We start from the raw sequence: 17,352 nt of genomic DNA on the forward strand, positions 1-17,352 counted from the left end.
GTGGTGGTCCTGACACCAAGACACAAGGCAAACATACTAAACCTCTGCATACCTACAATGATCATCCTTTCTTAAGGAAGATATTCTTTAGATGAAGTTTCTGTGATAAGTATTTTTTAACTGTTGGGTACTTGGGGGGGACATTAGAGACCTCTCTCTCAGGTGACAGAGGTTGAATTGGAAGCACCTCTTACTAGATGCTCCACAGTAAACACAAGAGGCTGATTAGACAAACATCAGCCCTGATTTTCCTCAACTCAGAGCTTGTTGCCGGTACCTGTGAGGACAGGACACAATGAAACAGAGGTAATTCAGCCTGTAAAAGCTGCCTACCTATCTGCCTGAGGTGATACAGGGCAGCTGCACAACAGTGTCACAGAGATAATGCTGGCTTGAACACAGCTAGAGTCTAAGGATTTCAGTGTGACATCTTGCCCACCCCCCTCAGACTGCAGTGTTTTGGGAGCTGTGCAGCGTCCAGGTGCAGTCCTAAGAGTTTTAAGGAGGTATGTATCATGTTGAATTGGTCTTTAGGTTTGTTGTGGAGAATAGGGGAGAGATTGTAAGGAAGGAAAGGACATTCCAAAAAGGTCAAATCATCACTAGACAGAACAGGAGCTAGCTAGGAACAAGTCTACCTTATGCCGCTGTACAAATTTTAGATAGCAAGTTGTCCCAGAAGACTGTAAATCTTGCCTCTGTAGTAAATAGGATAGAGGAAGAGGTACAACAGAGTAAAGTCTTGCCATGCCTTTTTTTTTTTTTTTTTTTTTAAGCAAGATTTTCTTGCAGGGGCTAGGGTGGGAGTTGATCACGAGTTAGAGACAAAGGTAAGGAACACAAAGGGAATGGTTATTAGGAGACTGGAAAGAGGGAGTCCTGAAAAAAGTAGTTCGATATCATTGGTGCAAGTTCAGTCACACCCCAGGTGGCTCCTGCTCACAGCTACCACTGCACATGCAGGAGAGCCACATGAACACACTAGTTTGTTACTGGTGAGGATCAATGACAAGGGCCCTCGATAAGGGATCAGTGAAAAGGACTGGGCCACTTAGGTGCCCTGCAGCTGTGTGATGCAGCATGGCTGTGGGGAATCACAGAATATCCCGAGTTGGAAGTTGGTACTGAGGGTACCACCAGCCAAAACCCCCAGACCCCTTTCTGCAGGGTGGGTTGACAGCCTTACCTTTTCAAGTGCATCATAGGCCTGTGTTGCTTGCACTTCCTCCTCAGACCCCGGTGGAGTTCTCTTCAGGATATTCTGTATGAGAGAAGATGTTTTTCATAATGCAAACAGGGAAAGCTGGACATACGTCTCTAGGAGGGGTTGGAGAAACAAGGAGACACCAAGAGGTATCCCTTGAGGCTGGCCTCAAGGGAAGGTAAAGCAGTGGTAGGTGATGAGATTTGGAAATAACAAGTCCAGAAATTTGAGATCCAGAATGTCACTGATAAGTTGCATTGAAGAGGGCATCCCTGAAAATCTAAATTGTATTAAGTATCATGTAGAAGTTACCTGGCATAGGAAGCAACTAATCCAAGCACAAACAGCCTTATGTACAGAATGGTTCTTTACCCGATATTCCTTTTCTCCTGTTCAAAAAAGGCTCAAATAATCAGAAAGAAGAATTTAATAGAAAGAGTTCAAAACTAATTGATTAGGGACTTGCTGGTTCCCTGTCTGGCAGTCTCCTATTAGACAACGTTTCAGGCAAAGAGTAGAGACAGGCTGCCTTCCAGAGGGCAGCCAAGGAACCCTTGCTTTTTCTTAGCAGAAAGCCAAAAAAGTTCAATAAAATGTAAATCAACACATTCTGAGAAGACTCCATCAATTGTATTCCAATAAATAATTTAAGTAGTGTTGCAAGAAAGTTTTAACTGGTATACAAACTGCATCGCCTCACAGATGCTAGCATGTCCAATTCATGGTGCTGGTCTAATGCACAGCAGGCATTTCTACAATGAGAAACAGGTTTGTTTTTGCAAAGGCATATTCACAATATACGCAACAGAGTGGCTTTAGAGCATCTTGCCAGATTTGTCACAGATGCAACACGAAAGGCGGTATGCAGTCCTCTACCCAGTGCCTGGAGCTAGCTCACATTTATACGACTTTCAGACTTGAAGAAGCATCAGCTTGAGAGAAACCATAGGAAAGCAGAGAACCACCACGGTTACCTGTAGGAGGAGTTTGAGTCGAGTGATGCGCTGGAAAGGGAGGATGAGGAAGGATTTAAGTGAGAGGCGCTGGCATACTGGATCACTTTCCAGTCTCTCTAGGACTTGCTGGAACCCTGCGTTTCCATTTCTGTGGGAGTGGTAAAGAAACAAGACATCCAAACATCAGAGAAAATAAACAGTCTTCCAAATATCAGATTTCAGTGAGTGCTGGAGTACTCCCAGCAGTCAGGCTTTGTCCCTGTGGCAAAAGGTGTTAAGAAACCGTGCCACTCTGCTGAGGAAGAGCAAGCATGGGTTTCTAACAGCCATAGAAGAACAGTGGTACAAGTGTTACAATAGCTTTCCTCTTCCTGCCACAGCCCTCTGGAATAAAAGCCAGCATTAACATCTACATTTGAGTTCCCCCCTATCAGTAGGGCACCTTTCACAGGGACAGTGGTAGTTTGTATTCTTTCCTTACACTGAATGGTCCAGCTCCAGGGGCTGTGTTCAGAGTCTGGAAACAGCTGCCTCCCCTCTCTTGCTACTCCTGAGAGGAGCTGGCTTCCCCTATGTTTCTCTTACCCTCTTAGATCCAGTCACTGCCATCCAGTTTCCTGTGTTGGGCAGTAGCAGACACAAGGCTAATGGTACGAGAGTAGCACCTGCCACCAGAATAGCCAATCCCATATTCTTGAAGAGATGAGAAAGAAGGTTGTAGGCCCTGTAGACGTTGCCCTAGACAATATCCTGGTGGTCCCTTCTGTGTGGAACCGAGCCTTCCCTGAAAGGAATCAATTGCAAGACTAGATCTCTCCCAGTCAGCAGCACCCAGAGATGGTGCCTGAATAGCCTGTTGGGAATGGTGTCTTCACCTGGAATCACTATAGCTTCACTGGAATTGCGTTGTTATGAAGTGAAGCAGTGCAGAAGTGACAAGGACACTTTGCTCAGGACTGGGCCTGTACCTGAGCAATGCTTGGTTGTGCCACCGGGTAGAGAAGAGAAGAGCAAGAGATGTTCCACTCCGTCTCCCAGAGCAAGAGAGACTGACGGTGGCCCTAGGATTTTCAATCAGTTTTAAAGACTTTTGGATCACCAGTTTAAGCTTACTAAAAGCAGCCATATTTTTCTTAATTACAGAATCATAGAATGGTTGAGGTTGAAAGTTTCACTTGAAATGACCACTTTCCGATTCCTAGTAGTCTGAAAACCACAGACCAAAAACCCACTATCCAGGATAATCATTTTTTGCCCTCTTCATTAGAAAGTAGACAGAAAGAACAACCTACAATAAAAATCAGATATTCATTATTCTTTCCATTTCCAATGCTGTGGGAAAGGAGCACGCAGCAGCTCTGTCCTGCTGTCCCAAATGCCGCTGAATTGAAGAAGGTTCCAGCCTGTTCTTCTGAGAATTTAGCGCAAGCACTAGCCAACAGCCTGTACCTGCAGCATTCCCCATTGTTTGAAAGAGTGAATATTCAAGGTGCAGCAAAAAGCGGGGGAAAAGGGTGCAACAAATGAGAAAACTTACAGTAACCGCTGGAAGGTTTGCTCCTGATATGTCTGGTTTGTTACATATGGTAGATACACCCTGCGGAACTCGGGGGCATGTTTCAGAGCCACATCGCACACATGGAAGGTGAACATGTCCTCCTCAAATTTCTCCTCCAAGTCAAAGAGGAAACTGCAGCACATAGTTGTGGTGCCATAAAAGGAGAGGGAAATATCAGTGTCTTTTAATGAAACAGGAATGTCCCCAGTCCACTAAAATACTGACAGCCTGCATATAAGCACAAGACAGCTCTTTACTTCTAGAGAGAGCATAATGCCTGTACAATGACAATTTAGGGCTAGGAATCAGGCAAGGAAGAAGCAGAGGCAAAAGACCTCTGTTCTTGAGAGGTCATACTTGCTACTTCTAAAGGCACGGTCAGGAAACAACTGAAAATTAAGATATCACCAGAATAATCCCCCTAGTAGAAATGGAAAAGGTAGCAGCAAGCCTTACAAGCTTAGCAATATATGTAGCCAAGCCTTGCAGGAGAAAAGCAGAACAGAATCCTGCAACATACAGGATTCCTTGCATGTGGGATCATGTCTATATTTTATGACTTATGCTCAATTGGTTCACATTAAGTTCTGTCAAGTGATGGCTGTAACTTACTTTTCCCTCCCCTTGTTTTCTTCCTATTTTTCTATTATTGTCTTTTTTTCCTTTTTTCTTTTTTTTTCTTTTTTTTCTTTTTTTTTTTTTTTCCTCCCCTGGTCAGGGCTTGTGCAGCTGCTTCTTTTCTCTTGTGTTTGGCAGGAGCTGCATTTGTTTTGGGCTGAAGCCTAGCTAGTCAGGTTTAGTTGTAGTTGAAGCCAATAGGGCATGGCTACAGTAGCATTTTGATCTCCTGCAACAAGCTCTGTGCACAATTGCACCATAATATCTGGGACTTAACGCCAAGATCTACATTGCCCTGTCACCTAAAAAGGTGAATGCTCCTTTCAGGGCAGCACTGGTATGCAATTGAAGTGCTGTGTGTGTTTCTACCTGGAAGGCCACTGAACATGCAGAACAAGAGTGAGAGATGTTATTGATGGAAATGATGGGCTGTGTCTGTGCTTCATGGAGGGTGCTAGGCCAGAAGTAAAGGGCCATATCTCACCTGGCACTGACATCGCGTACATCATGAAGGCGGGAGAAAAGCCACTGACGCTCTTGATTGGTGAGCATTGACTGGAGCTCTGCTGATCGCTGGAAGTGATCTACTGCCACATTTAAACTGCGCAGGTACGAAGCCTCAGACATTATCAACTCAAACTTGGCCTTGAGAGATGAAAGAAGGGAGCACAGCATCAGTAGACTACACAAGTCTGTGAGGAATCTTACAGAGAGGAGACAGGGGCAAAGCAAGAAAACTTCCCAGTACATGATGTAAGTAGTGCGTAATTACAGAAGAGAGGCAGAAGGGCAAGCATGTCATTATATATAGTCTTTTCTTATTTAGAAGACAGACTTGTGGTATGACTTAAAAGAAAAACAGCTACTTGCTCTCATTTTATTTTTTATTCCCTCTCAACTCCATTTTCGCTAGGTTCCCTGCTTTACATGCTCCCATAAATTTTCCAGCATCTGCATCACCTGTGTTTTCTCCTTCATCATGTTTCCTGTGCTGTTTTTTTGGTCTCTTTCTCTGGGTTCTTCCATCCACTTCTCAGTTCCTCTCATTTTCCATACCCAGATTTTCTGTGTAAGATTTTGCTGAACTTGTACCTCTTCCTCTTTCCTCTCAGCCCTGTAGCTCACATACGTCAATTTGGTAAACTCACACTCTGCCACAGGAACTACAATTCACTGTGGTTTTATTAGCACCTCTCATAAGCTTATGTGTGGGAGAATGCTGGAATCTTCTACTTTAATAGTCTCTTTTGCATTGAACATGCTCAAAATTCCTTGTTTTCTCTCATTCCAATTTCCCTATGTCTGTTTTCATTAAGTTATTGATATGTTCCAGAGTCTGTCCTTCAGTGCTTCTTTTCTCTACAGTTCTGAACTGTAGCATTGTACTACGTCACAAGCACTGGTACCACATCCCCACACTGCTTACATGGGTAGAGGTGACCTCTGCATTCAACCACTTGCTTTCCCACATCAGACATTTTTGCTCTCTACTTTAACCAGCCTTCTGGGGATTCTTCTGTGACTACAGACCACCCATCTACCTTATTACATCTGTCCTTTACCTCCTGCAGCTTCTGCTCATCACGGGACATATTGAGTAGCATTCTGCTGCCCCGTATCATGGGGATGTCCTGCCAGAGGGATGCATTAGATGAGACCGAAAGACGTTGCAAATATGAGTCCTGGGGAGACAGCACTTTCCTCCGTAGCCTTGGTGAGCTTGGGAAACTTGACTCTATATCCTCTGCGAAAGAATCCACTCTCTTCTGGCTTTGAATGGCCTTGTTCAGAACCACATCACTGTACTCCTGATACAGCAATCTTGCTGTGAAGAGAGGCATATACAGTTATACTTTCTACAGCAGCTACTCACCCTCTTCTTCAGTCTGGAGAAAACTCTGTTAGTGTCTCAGATTAGGATAACTGAATACATTAGACCACATGCACCCACTGTAAGCAAAGCTCACCAGCTACCTGGCTGCCTGACAGTAGTGCAGGACTCTGGTTTCACTGCTTCCACTGAACAGGGCTCTCTAATGCCCGCTCCCTGCTACCATGTGGCAGGAGCCCCTCTCCTTTGTGCTCACTGCAAGGGTGGAGGATGACAGACGAGAGGGGTCTGCCACAGCACTTGAGGCAGAAGGTACTTACAGGAGTTGATCAGTTTGGAGTGCCGGCGTTTGAAGTTCTCCATTGCATCTGCAGGTTTCTTCTCTCTGTCAGGGAATAAGGATTTGGAAACAAAAAGTGAATGAAGAGCACAACAGCAGACATGGCTTATCCAAATCTCAGTAACAGATCTGTCACAGCAAGGTCCTCTCTTTCCAACAAGCTCAAGCTCCACATGGTTTACTTAACAAAGAACAAAGTTTGGCTTAATGGAAACACTGTCCTAAAGGGACAGAAATACTTCTGTTGCAATGTGGTCCTCTCCCAGAGGCATGGACTGAAACACTGGTCCCTTAGGAGCAATGGAGAGTGTCAGGTCTCTGTGCTACACAGGGATGGGGGCAAATTCCAAGGGGCCTTTGAGAGACTTACCGCAATATGACTGTTTCTGAACTCACTGGTGGTTCCCTGTGTGCTTTGTGAGCTTCTTCCTCTGAAGGAATAGAAGGAATTTCTGTATATAAGACAATTAGAAAGTAAACATGTAAGTCCCTTTTTAGAATCAAGCTACAATCCAAATGATACACAGATACCACTTACCTACACCCCACCTAAATGGTGTGGTGGTCTTGGGTTGGAGTACAGGTGCCCTCCTGACCTTTATTTCTGGGTCAGAAACATTCTGGTTTTAATAATCCTTGACATTACTTACACTGTACATCTGTTACTTAGCCACATTTGCTTTTCATACAAAGAAAAAAGCAGACACATTTCAGCAATGACAGTAACTCTAAGAGCTTCCCTCTCCAGTGCCCAAAGTTGCCCCGCTGCCTGTGGGCCCTGTTGGGTGCTGCCTTTCCTCTTTCAGCAACCTGGGCCAGGCATCAGAGGATCAATGGACCCAAAGTCACTAGTCATGTCTGAAAGCCTTAGACTTTCTTTTGTGGACACTGAGCCCCAAAAACCCTCAGTGACTTCTGGGGCAGAAATGCTGCACATCTAACAAAGTTACTCCTCTGAAGAGTCTTAGAAGGGACGCGGCCTGAGAATGAATACTGTAATCCAATTCTCACATTGATGTACTTACATGAGCATTCATAAACTGCTGCTTAAGTCATCTTCTGTTTATTTAAAATGGGGAAAGTATGGATTTTTCTTTTGTTTTGTGAGGGATTTAACTACATAAGGTGTGAAGAAATTCTATATAAAATACACTGGAAGCAGGAGGAGGAAGAAAGCTCAAAGACTGAGCTGCCAGTATGGGTCAGAGGAAAGACAGTACTGTTGCCTTGAATGTTTTAAAATTTGGAACCAAGAATTTACAGGTCAAACACACGAACAAATCTTGATTCAAGTGCTGCCAAACCTTTTACACCCCTCCATGCTCCCCTCCTTTTCCTCTGTGCCAAAAATACAGCATGTTGTGGAACATGGAAAATAAACCAAGTAAGAGCCAAGAAGAAGCATGTTTAAAGATCATGTAAAATACAATAAAGAACAGACATGCATCTTGCCAATAAGTACTGTCTGAATGAGCATGACAGAAGATGCATGTTTTCCATTTGTGACATCAGTGATTTGGCTTCTATGCAAGTTGGTACCTTGGATTTGACAAATTTGCATTCTTATCTGTACTCTCAAATCCTATGTTCTCAGGGAGATCATCTCTTTCAGGAGGTCAAATTGGAACCTAAAGGTGTCAGTTGCGAAATAAAGGGAGGTAGCAAATAAACAAGGAACTAAAACATGCTGTAACAGATACAGGCTACTGAGGTTGTGCGCATGTATTTTCCTTACTGCTTGCAAACGGGCTGCCACAAGTGCAGCAAAAGCTACCGCCATGTGATGGCAGCAGAGATGACGAGCAGAAGCTCAGATCTGAGCCCCACCAAGAAACCTATTCCTGCAGGTAGGCCAAAATAGCCTGTGTTACTGGGTAAGGGTGACAGATCATTAAACATGGAGAAGGGACAAGAAGAGGAAGTGGATGCAAAGTTGAGGGGTGAGGGATCCGTGAAGTGAGACACGTTCTCTGTTTCAGGTGTTTGCATGAAATGAGGGGACTGAGCTGCAGAGTGCAGCCCTACTCCAGAGAACAAGCAGGATGCACTGGTTGCAGGGCAGCAAAGAGCTAGGGGAGAGTTGGGAGGGGTGAGCTTGGGGCAAGACAGCAAGGGGGCTACGTACAGGGCTGGAGTGAGCAGTATTGCCAGAAAGGCACAAGAGCAATGCCTCTCAGGTCTCATGCCTCTATCATTGCCTATTTAATTTAATCCTACATTTTTGGCATCTGCAATAAGTTGGGGGGGGAGGGAGGGGCAGAAAAAGGGAGGAGCGGACTCACCCTGCAAGATGTCTGGTGGTACTGATATCCTCTTCAGGCCCTGACGGTGCCAGTCCTTGCTTTTTACTCGGCGTTTAATTGGGTTTTCTTGATTGGCTGCTGGCTCCTGTGGAACTACCCTGATTGTTTTTTTGTCTGGCCAACTTGATGATTTTTCCAAGGGTGAATGTCTGGGCATTTCCTCCTGTGGCTGAGCTACCAAGTGGTGTTCTCCTCCTTCTCCTTCCAGCCTTTGTTTGACTCTCCTCTCACCTTCTGTTTTCTCTGTGATTGCCAATGGAGCTTGGACGTTCTTTGTGTCCACACTGAAGATGCCTTCCTGTTGCTCCCATCGCAGCTCCCCCAAGACTTCCTCATCTTGGCAGGTCGTTCTGGTGGTTGGTGGGGATGGAGGGCTGAGCTGGAGGAAGTGAATTGGATTGGTGAATGCTAGCATTGGAAGTGGCTGTGCAGAGTCTCTGCTCTTGGAGTCTGTGGATGTTATCAGGCCTTCCAGCGAGGGCCAGGAAGGGTGGTCAGGTGAGGATTTTCCACACTCTATATCCATGTGCTGGTCCACTGTTTCAGGGCTGGTGTCAGAGCAGCCAGCCAATGCTTCATTTCCAGCAGAAGAGCTTTTGGCCAACAAATTGACCCCTGAATCATGAGAAGTCTCTGTACCACGGGTACCTGAGTCACCAAGATCCCACTCTCTAGTTACTTCAACAAGGTCATCCTTCTCTGCTACATCTTCTCCATCAGAAGCAGAGGCGACAGTGTTAGAATCAGACATGGAGGCGGCAGTCCAGAGAGGATGGCTTATAGTAGGGTGAATGGCTAGTAACTTACTATTGTCCATACCACAGTTGAGATGTGGCCTGGAGCAGGGTACAGGAGCCAGCAGCTGGCAGTTTTCAAGGGCTGCAGGTTGAGCAAGGTGATTTGCATTAAGTGCAGGGGCCTGAGCTTGACTGGGGCTTTGGACATGGGAAGGAGGAGGATGAGGAAGCTGTTTGGCATCAGGCTCAGACAGCAGAGGTAGGCTTGAGTGGGACACAGGGGACACTGGTTGTTTTTGCTGGTTCACAGCAAGGACCCTATCTTCTTCAGAGGGCCAAGTTAGGGTGCTCAGGACACTGGAGATTCTGGATCCAGGCTCTTTTTGGTTTAAACTGCAGTCAGACTGATCGAGTAAAGGCATTTGTTGTGCTTCATGATTTGATCCCATTTCTTTTCCATGGATAATGGCACTTGTTTCTGGGGAGTTTTGCTGAATTGTCTCTGGGTGGTTCAGGGGAGTGGAAGTCCTGCCTAGCGTTTGGGGTGGTTCCAAAGGCCCAGCAGTGATAGCCACAGTCCTCCTATCCTCAGGAAGGCTCCCTTCTACAGGAAGACAGTTCATGTATACTACAGAGAAAGAAGACGGGCCACTAAGGTCTTCATGACAGCCTTCCTCAGAAGTAAGGAGTTCGTGGGAAGCACTGACCTCCCCTGAATCAGTACTTACAATAGCAGTTTCCCCTGATGTTGGGTCCCGCACTTGTACAGAAGCAGCTTGGTTGGCTAGCTTCTCTCCAGAGTCTAGCAGTTTGTTCAGGTTGGCAGCAGGACAGTCCTCAGGGGTCACAGAGGCTGTTTCATTAGCAACCTCTTGCTGTGGGTCAGACATTGAAGGCACAAATGTGAGCTCCAAGGGTAAAGCTGGAACGAAGTCCTGAAGCTCAGTGTTTCCCAAATTTTTTGTAATGGGATGACGATCTACAGGATCAGGTGGCTCCAAATTCTTGGTACTAGAGGAAGGGTGTGCTAGAACAGAAGCCTCTGGGTTCTCGGTGCTAGAAGGTGCTGCCACTCCTCCATGGACTGATGTTTTATCAAACCTCTGGACAGCATGTCCATGCCCATCACTGTGTTCATCCTCCCTGCCCCGTCTTGTCCTGTCATCCCAGTCAGCTTCTCCAATATCCTCACCACCGTTAGAAAAGCGGCCAGAGTCTTCTAGGTCTTCTGCCTGGTCAGAGATATGGCATGTGCGTGGAGGTGCCACTGGAGTTTCACCCACTGGGTTCAGGTTATTTGAAGACAGAGGGCTGACAGCAGGTGGCTGACATCCAAAGCCCGCTTCTGTGACATGAGCTTTCATCAATATTTCCTCACCAAGATGCTGATCCACAGAGACAGGTTCTCCAGGAAGAAATGTTGACCCTGTTTGCTCAGACAAAAAAATATTCTCCAAACCACCCAAGTCCACACTACGCCTAGGAACAGAAGATCTCTCTGACACAAAAGCTGATGATAGAGCCTCCAGTTTGAGCTCTTCCCTCTGCAGCTGTTGTTCCTGCTCATTTTGGTCCTTCTTTTTCTGATCTTTAGGCTCCAAAGATTTTCCTTCTTCCAGCAGATTCTGCTCTTTGCACTCTTTCTTCTCCTCTTCTTGTTGAAGTTCAGACGCTACCTCCTCCTGTGCTGGTTCCCTATGCTGTGAAGTATTCACTTCTTCAACTTTTTTAGCAGTATCTTTTACTTGGAAGGCACTCTCTGCTGGAGAGGCAGGTCTGCCCTCTGTTTTTCTGTGATCACCTTCAAGATGAAGGCATTTGGAAGTGGATGAGTTTTCTTCAGGAACCATTACTCTTCCCTGGTCTTTGACCCTGCTGCTATTCTTTGTTTCACCAGCTGAGATGTTACCTTCTGCTTGTAGTGAACGTATTTGGCTGTCATCTGTTGAGGTGGAAGACAATTGATGAGAAGAGGAAGACTCTGTATTCTCTTCCAAACCCTGGAGTGCTCTTATGCTTTCCTTTGCATCTTCAGAAGTGTAAGGTTTAACCATGTCCTCTACTGCTTCCTCTGAGGTAGGTTGCTCATCAGTTGCTGGTGACACTTTTTTGCTGCTTTGCTTCTGCTCTGCACCAGTATCAACCTCTTGCAAAGTATCCATGGAGATGTTATCCAGAAATGGCTCAGCCTTATAATGACCCTCTGAAATGGTTTTACATACCAAGAAGCATTTAGGTGTCTCTCTCTGAGAGGAAACAGCATCAGTCAAAGGACATTTCAGATGCTGGGCCTGAGGGTCTGAGTCATGAAGAGCCAGTTCTGCCTGGCACTGAGCAAATTCAGAGCTGAGGTCCACAGCCTGCAGGATGGCATTCCCAGGGGCTGGCCCATCCCGGACTATGCTGAGAGAGGAAGAGTTGTGGTTGCTTTCCAGGTCAACCAGCTCTACTTGCTTAAGTTTCAGAGAACAATCTAGTCCACCCTCCTCTAAAAGAATTTCTCCTTCCAATTCTGAGAGTCCCTTCTGAGGCTCTGCATCACCTTGTTCTTTTTCCAGTCCTGCTGGCACTTTTTGCACAGGGTTAGAGGGTCTGCCCAGCATCTCTGCTCCTTTCACTGGAGCAGAAAGGCAGTCCTTGGGAGTGCTGAGCTCTGCTCCCTTTGCAGAATCAGACGGGCTGGTGCTCATTTTGGCTGATGCGTGAGGGGCATGATGCTCTCTTTTCCTGGCTGTAGAATCCCAAGCTTCCCCAGTGGCTCTGCAGGCTTCTTGGGGAGCAGTATCACCCTCACTGGTTTCTTCAGACTCCATCAGTGACACATCCTGATAAAAAAAATATGCATTTTTCTGTTACTACTACAGAATTATATGGTGGATCTAATTGGCTTAAGAGACTTTTAAAAACAGTTACTAATGCGCTTCATAAAAAAACCCAAAAAAACCCATACTTAGTGGGTGATAAGAATTGGGAAACAAATACCAAGACTTAGAGTAGGCAAACACCTGATGTAAGCCTGCACTATGAGAGTAATGCCAAAATAAAACTAATAATGTCTTTTTAGTTTTACATGTAAATCCAGAAAGTGACTTTGGTCAAAGAGCAGAGACGTTGATCTCTGAAGAACAGCTGCAGTGCAAGTTATGACAAGTGTTGGCCATGGCTAGCTATCTCAAACCCAAAAGGAGATACCAGAAGGCATTCAGAGAACAAGAAAATCATCAAAATCTCCATTAATTTTTGTGGGGCATGGTGGACAAATACTCTAAGCTAGCCACTAGAAGAGCTCATGAGTTCTCTTTGATTTCAATGGGGTAAGGCCTGTACTTTGGAGCTGATGGCTCTCTTTACAGATCTCTGTGTATGTATGTACAACACAGGGCCTTATTGCAGCTGATCACAGGAACTGATTAACAAAACATAGGAATGTAAGAATTTGATTAACAAGTAAATAGGACATGACACAAGACACAAGATATTTGACGTCTGTAAAACACATGGGTTAAGAGGAGTACCTCTGATATGTGTGGACATATCTACTGACTACAAAGGTAAACTATATCATCATTTAGTCTACTCTTTTAGGGAGGAAAAGAAAAAAAGTAATCTCAGGACTGTTGGACAGTTTCCCAAAGGATATAGTGGAATTTCCCATCCATTATTGCATTTGAAGTTCAGACATGACAAAGCACTAGGGAATGTACATTTGGGAAATGACAGTGAAAAGGCTGGTAGAATCTGATTCACTGCTTTTATCTTTCTGTTTTCTACCTATCCCATGACCCACAATCCTTACCTTAAAACACATGAGAGAAAGACAAACCTTAGTGGCTCCCCTCCCTTTTCTGCTGCCTATGGGACACTCTCCCTAGTGTTCCAGCCTGTCTTCTCTACTCCCTACCCACTGCTTGTCAGAAATGGCTTATAAATTGCTGCTTCAGGCTGCTTCACATACACTGGGTACCCCTGCAGTCCTAACAGAGCTTGTAATTTAGCCCTGAAGGATCTGCTGCAATGTGCAGCCACAGTCAGACTTCCCCCTGAATAAAGCTTCAGTGTTCTCCTCCTTCATCCTGTCTTACAGAAGTCAAAGCTTCCAGACACAAACACGTAGTCCTGCATCTTTTGGTCAGAGAAACTGTTCCACATTTCTACAAGTAAAAGCCTACTAGCTTTTCAGTGGCCAAAAAAAAAAAAGTCCCAAGACCTGTCTCTGGACCATTCACAAAGCTCACATACAAAAAAAATTCCTTTTCTTGCTCAAAACAGACAACCAAATTATACACTTTTTCTTTCTCTGACATTCCTAATTTCCCTGCAATTTTAAGAATAGCATTTTTTCCAGAGTTTCAACTGCTGCTGGGGAGGATGTGTGTGACAATTTCAACTTGGGAGACTCTGCATGGAAAGACAAATCTTTGAAATCACTAGTGATCTCCTTGTGCTGGAGTGGCTCTGTAGTCACAAGTAAGTTTTTCTGACCCCATATAGAAAGTTAAAGAATAAGGGCATCAATACATTGGGACTAATTGTCACAGTTAACTCCACAGCTAGGGCATCCCTGATCTGAAAGCTGGTTTAGCTTGTATTTTCCCTCACGTCAAGTGAAATAGAACACCTGCTGTGAAAGCAAGGAGCCCATGCTCTGGAGTTAGAACTGAAGTGTTATATACATCCTAATCATGAGGATCTTCATTCTCTTCTAGTTTAAAAAAAAAAAAAAAAAAAAAAAAAAAAAGGAAAAAAACTGAGTTAACTGAGTTAATTCATCAGTGTTTGTTTTAATTTTTTCTTTTCTCATGGAATCTTTAATATTTTTGATATTGAAAAGATAATCTTTGTTACAAAACCAGGATTATTGAGCAATTCGGGATTTTTCCCAAAAGTAGCAAGAAATTGTAAATAGTTATAATTTCAACAAACAGTATGTTTCAAAGAGATGTGTCCATTCAGAAAGGTCCCACAGGGCTTCTGCCACCTCTTGCTGCTACCACTTAATAGCGAACTAATTTGGTGCTGCTAAGCCATCTTTTGAAACTGTTGCACACGTGAAGGTACAGGACTGTCAGGAAGAAGCTCCAGCACAGAAACAAGAGAGCTTGTCAGAGCACAGAAAGTAGCAGGGTCACAAACTTGTAAGCAGCCACCTTGCCCAGAAGAGGATCAAGTTTACCTGTGTTGTCCCTGATAGGTATGTCTACCCTTCTTTTAACAAAGGTTCCATGATCACATCAGATCATTCTTGTGTTACACTCTTAGCTTCTCCTGCCACCTAACTTGAGTTTCCTCTGCTACATTACCAGAAAAGTACTGCTTAACACAACTAATATAGACAAGTTTCAAAAACAGGCTCCCCAGGAGCAGAGAGACTGTTTAGAGAGATGGGTGGTCTTAGACACAAGCTGATGGCTAAGGAAGGGTTACTACTGATACAGACAGGATGGACTATAAAGGTCTGAACAGCAAGATCCTCAAATTCAAGCCCACATTCCGTGAGGGAAAGATGAACTCTTGCTCACTGTGCTGTTACAGATCTACACAATACTGAATTTCCTCTTATTAAGCTCAAAGACCCAGCTTCCACCTCCCTGGCTCTGTTGCAAGCGATCTGGACAGGTGAAAGAACAAGTTTAAAGCTGCATTTGGAGCAGTTCCATGAAGATACTTGGAGACAGGGTAGAGGGAGGTGCACAGCAGATCAACACTGGAAGCTGCCAAGTGAGATTTGTCTCATCATATTACTGCCAGGTGTTTTGCACACCTCAGTGAGAGCAAGACAGAAGCTTTGAAAAGTGACAGGCAAACTCTGCAGAGAGAGTGAGGGAGGACTTACACATTTAGTCAAGGAAACAGTTAAGTTCTTGTTGGAAGGTTGGTTCACTGTAGTGAAAGACACAGATGTCTCTGCAATAAGGATTTAAGGGAGATGGGAGAGAAAACAGTAAAACAAGACTGACTACACCTGTAGCCTTCACATATGGAAGAGCTACTCACAAAAGCCCAGTAATTACTGGAAGAGATTGCCTGTGGAGCACTGCCATGTTATGCTCCCTTTACAGGTCAGCTTGGCCCTCCACTAGAGGAGGGTCCAGGAGACCCCCAGGAGCTGGGTGAGCCAAAGCAAACTTTCAATTAGCATTTGCAGTCAGGCCAATAACATGACAGACAAGGATACAGGAGCCTATCTGTCAGCTGCAAGCTTCTAGCAGGCTACACAAACTCTCCCAGAAATCTCGCCATTACCACTGTGTGAGCTTACTAGTCTTTCACATCTCTCTGGATGAGATGTTGAGCATGCCATCTCTCCTGCTGCTCTACGCTCTAACAGTACTTCTCAATTCAGGTGGTCCGACAGCCCGTTTAGATAAAGCTAGCCATATTCTTCTCCCAAGAGGGCCTTAAAATCCAGGACTTCAGCTCATGTACACACAGTAGTGCGAAGCAGCTACTGCTTAACTCAGAGGTGGCTCTGGGTGCAGAAACTCATTGCAAGCTGGAACCATGAGAGGCTGAATCTGGCCACACGCCAGCATGAAAACAAAAGGGGAATGCTTGGTTGTACTGCAGTAGGGAGCACAAGATTTGAGAGGAGTACCCAGCTAAGCAAAACGGGACAGCAGTGAAAGCACTAGTGAACAAAGCAACTCCTGTGATGATGCATGCATCCATCCACAGCTTTCCCAGATTACAAAAGGCAATGTGAATGTCATACTTCCTTCCAGTGTGCGTTAATTCACCTGGATTGAGATGACAAACGCTGCTGGTTTTAAATAGAAAGTACCTCACCTTCCCTCCCCTCCTCCTCCAACAAACAAGAAAAGAGAAACAACAAGTGCTATCAAGCACAGACAAGCCCTTCAGCTAGCTAGGAAACACAGCAACACAGAATTAAGCAGAGCCCTGAGATCCTCCTCCAAAAACTGGGGAGAGACCTCGCTTTCTGTGTGCCATCTTCACCCTCCCCACATGATGCTGCGTGCCTCCTGGCCAGCCTGGGCCCCCGTGCTCCCCAGGCACAGGCGTCGGGGCAGGCCACACTCCCAGGCTGCTGCAAACACTCTCCCAGCAGAGAGAGCCCTGTCCTGCAACAATGGGCTGGGCCTGACTGCTCTGCCAGAGCTGCACTGGCAGCCAGAGAGGCTCAGCAGCCTGCCAGACTGCTGGTCCGTGCATCAGGGGCTCCTCTCCCCGGCTCTCCTCCTTTTCACCGATGCAGCAAGTGAGAGTTTCAGGCCGTGAGAGGAGAAAGCCATTGACAACAACCTTTGAGCGGCATTGACAACGACATCAATTTTGCTATTATAACAAAAGCTTTGTCAAGCAATCCATTGCTCAGGCCTATCCTTGCTGGCATGGCCACAGCTTGGTGTAGAAACGCCAAAGCCAGCTTTAAGTGCTGCAGCTCAGGCAGGAAAGAGCTCCGTGTAACACCTGCCCAAACGGTAACAAGGATGCCCTGAGCTCCCTTCTGCTATTGCAGCTCACCTTAGTCATCTCCGTCACACAGTTCAGATACACTTTGAAAGGAATTGGGTTGGTGGGGGCTAGCTCAGAGCCTGCTTTTCTCTATACAAAATCCAGAGCTCACTGCGCAGGAGAATTGCCACCAGAGTTACCATCTCTCCCGGGAGGCCACACTTTCTGTTAGTTTGGTGAGACATGCAGTAAAGGGGTCAGTGTGACTGTTCTAACACAGAGCCTGCCCTACCACAAGTCTCAGTTTTTATTTTGATGCAGCTCCTTGGGCCTGCTTTCTCAGCTGGATGCCCTCTCCATGAGAGAGATGCCCACTGCATGAGATCCTC

General features: G+C 45.5%; 1 protein-coding gene across 1 annotated transcript; it reads right to left on the bottom strand.

Annotated features, from left to right (window-relative positions):
• Nucleotides 1-1,186: 1,186 nt before the first annotated feature.
• On the bottom strand, nt 1,187-12,237 carry LOC104459939 (rho guanine nucleotide exchange factor 5-like; the record flags this gene model as incomplete). The annotated part of the gene is made up of 8 exons (XM_010074521.1): nt 8,790-12,237; nt 6,878-6,959; nt 6,488-6,552; nt 5,899-6,161; nt 4,821-4,981; nt 3,698-3,850; nt 2,179-2,308; nt 1,187-1,261 (listed from the first exon to the last, which is right to left on the bottom strand). Coding segments are annotated over exons 1-8 (4,377 nt in total), but the record flags the coding sequence as incomplete, so codon positions are not given.
• Nucleotides 12,238-17,352: the final 5,115 nt, after the last annotated feature.

The sequence above is a fragment of the Pterocles gutturalis genome, unplaced genomic scaffold (genome assembly GCF_000699245.1).
Source record: "Pterocles gutturalis isolate BGI_N339 unplaced genomic scaffold, ASM69924v1 scaffold24302, whole genome shotgun sequence".
NCBI classification, from domain to species: Eukaryota; Metazoa; Chordata; class Aves; order Pterocliformes; family Pteroclidae; genus Pterocles; species Pterocles gutturalis.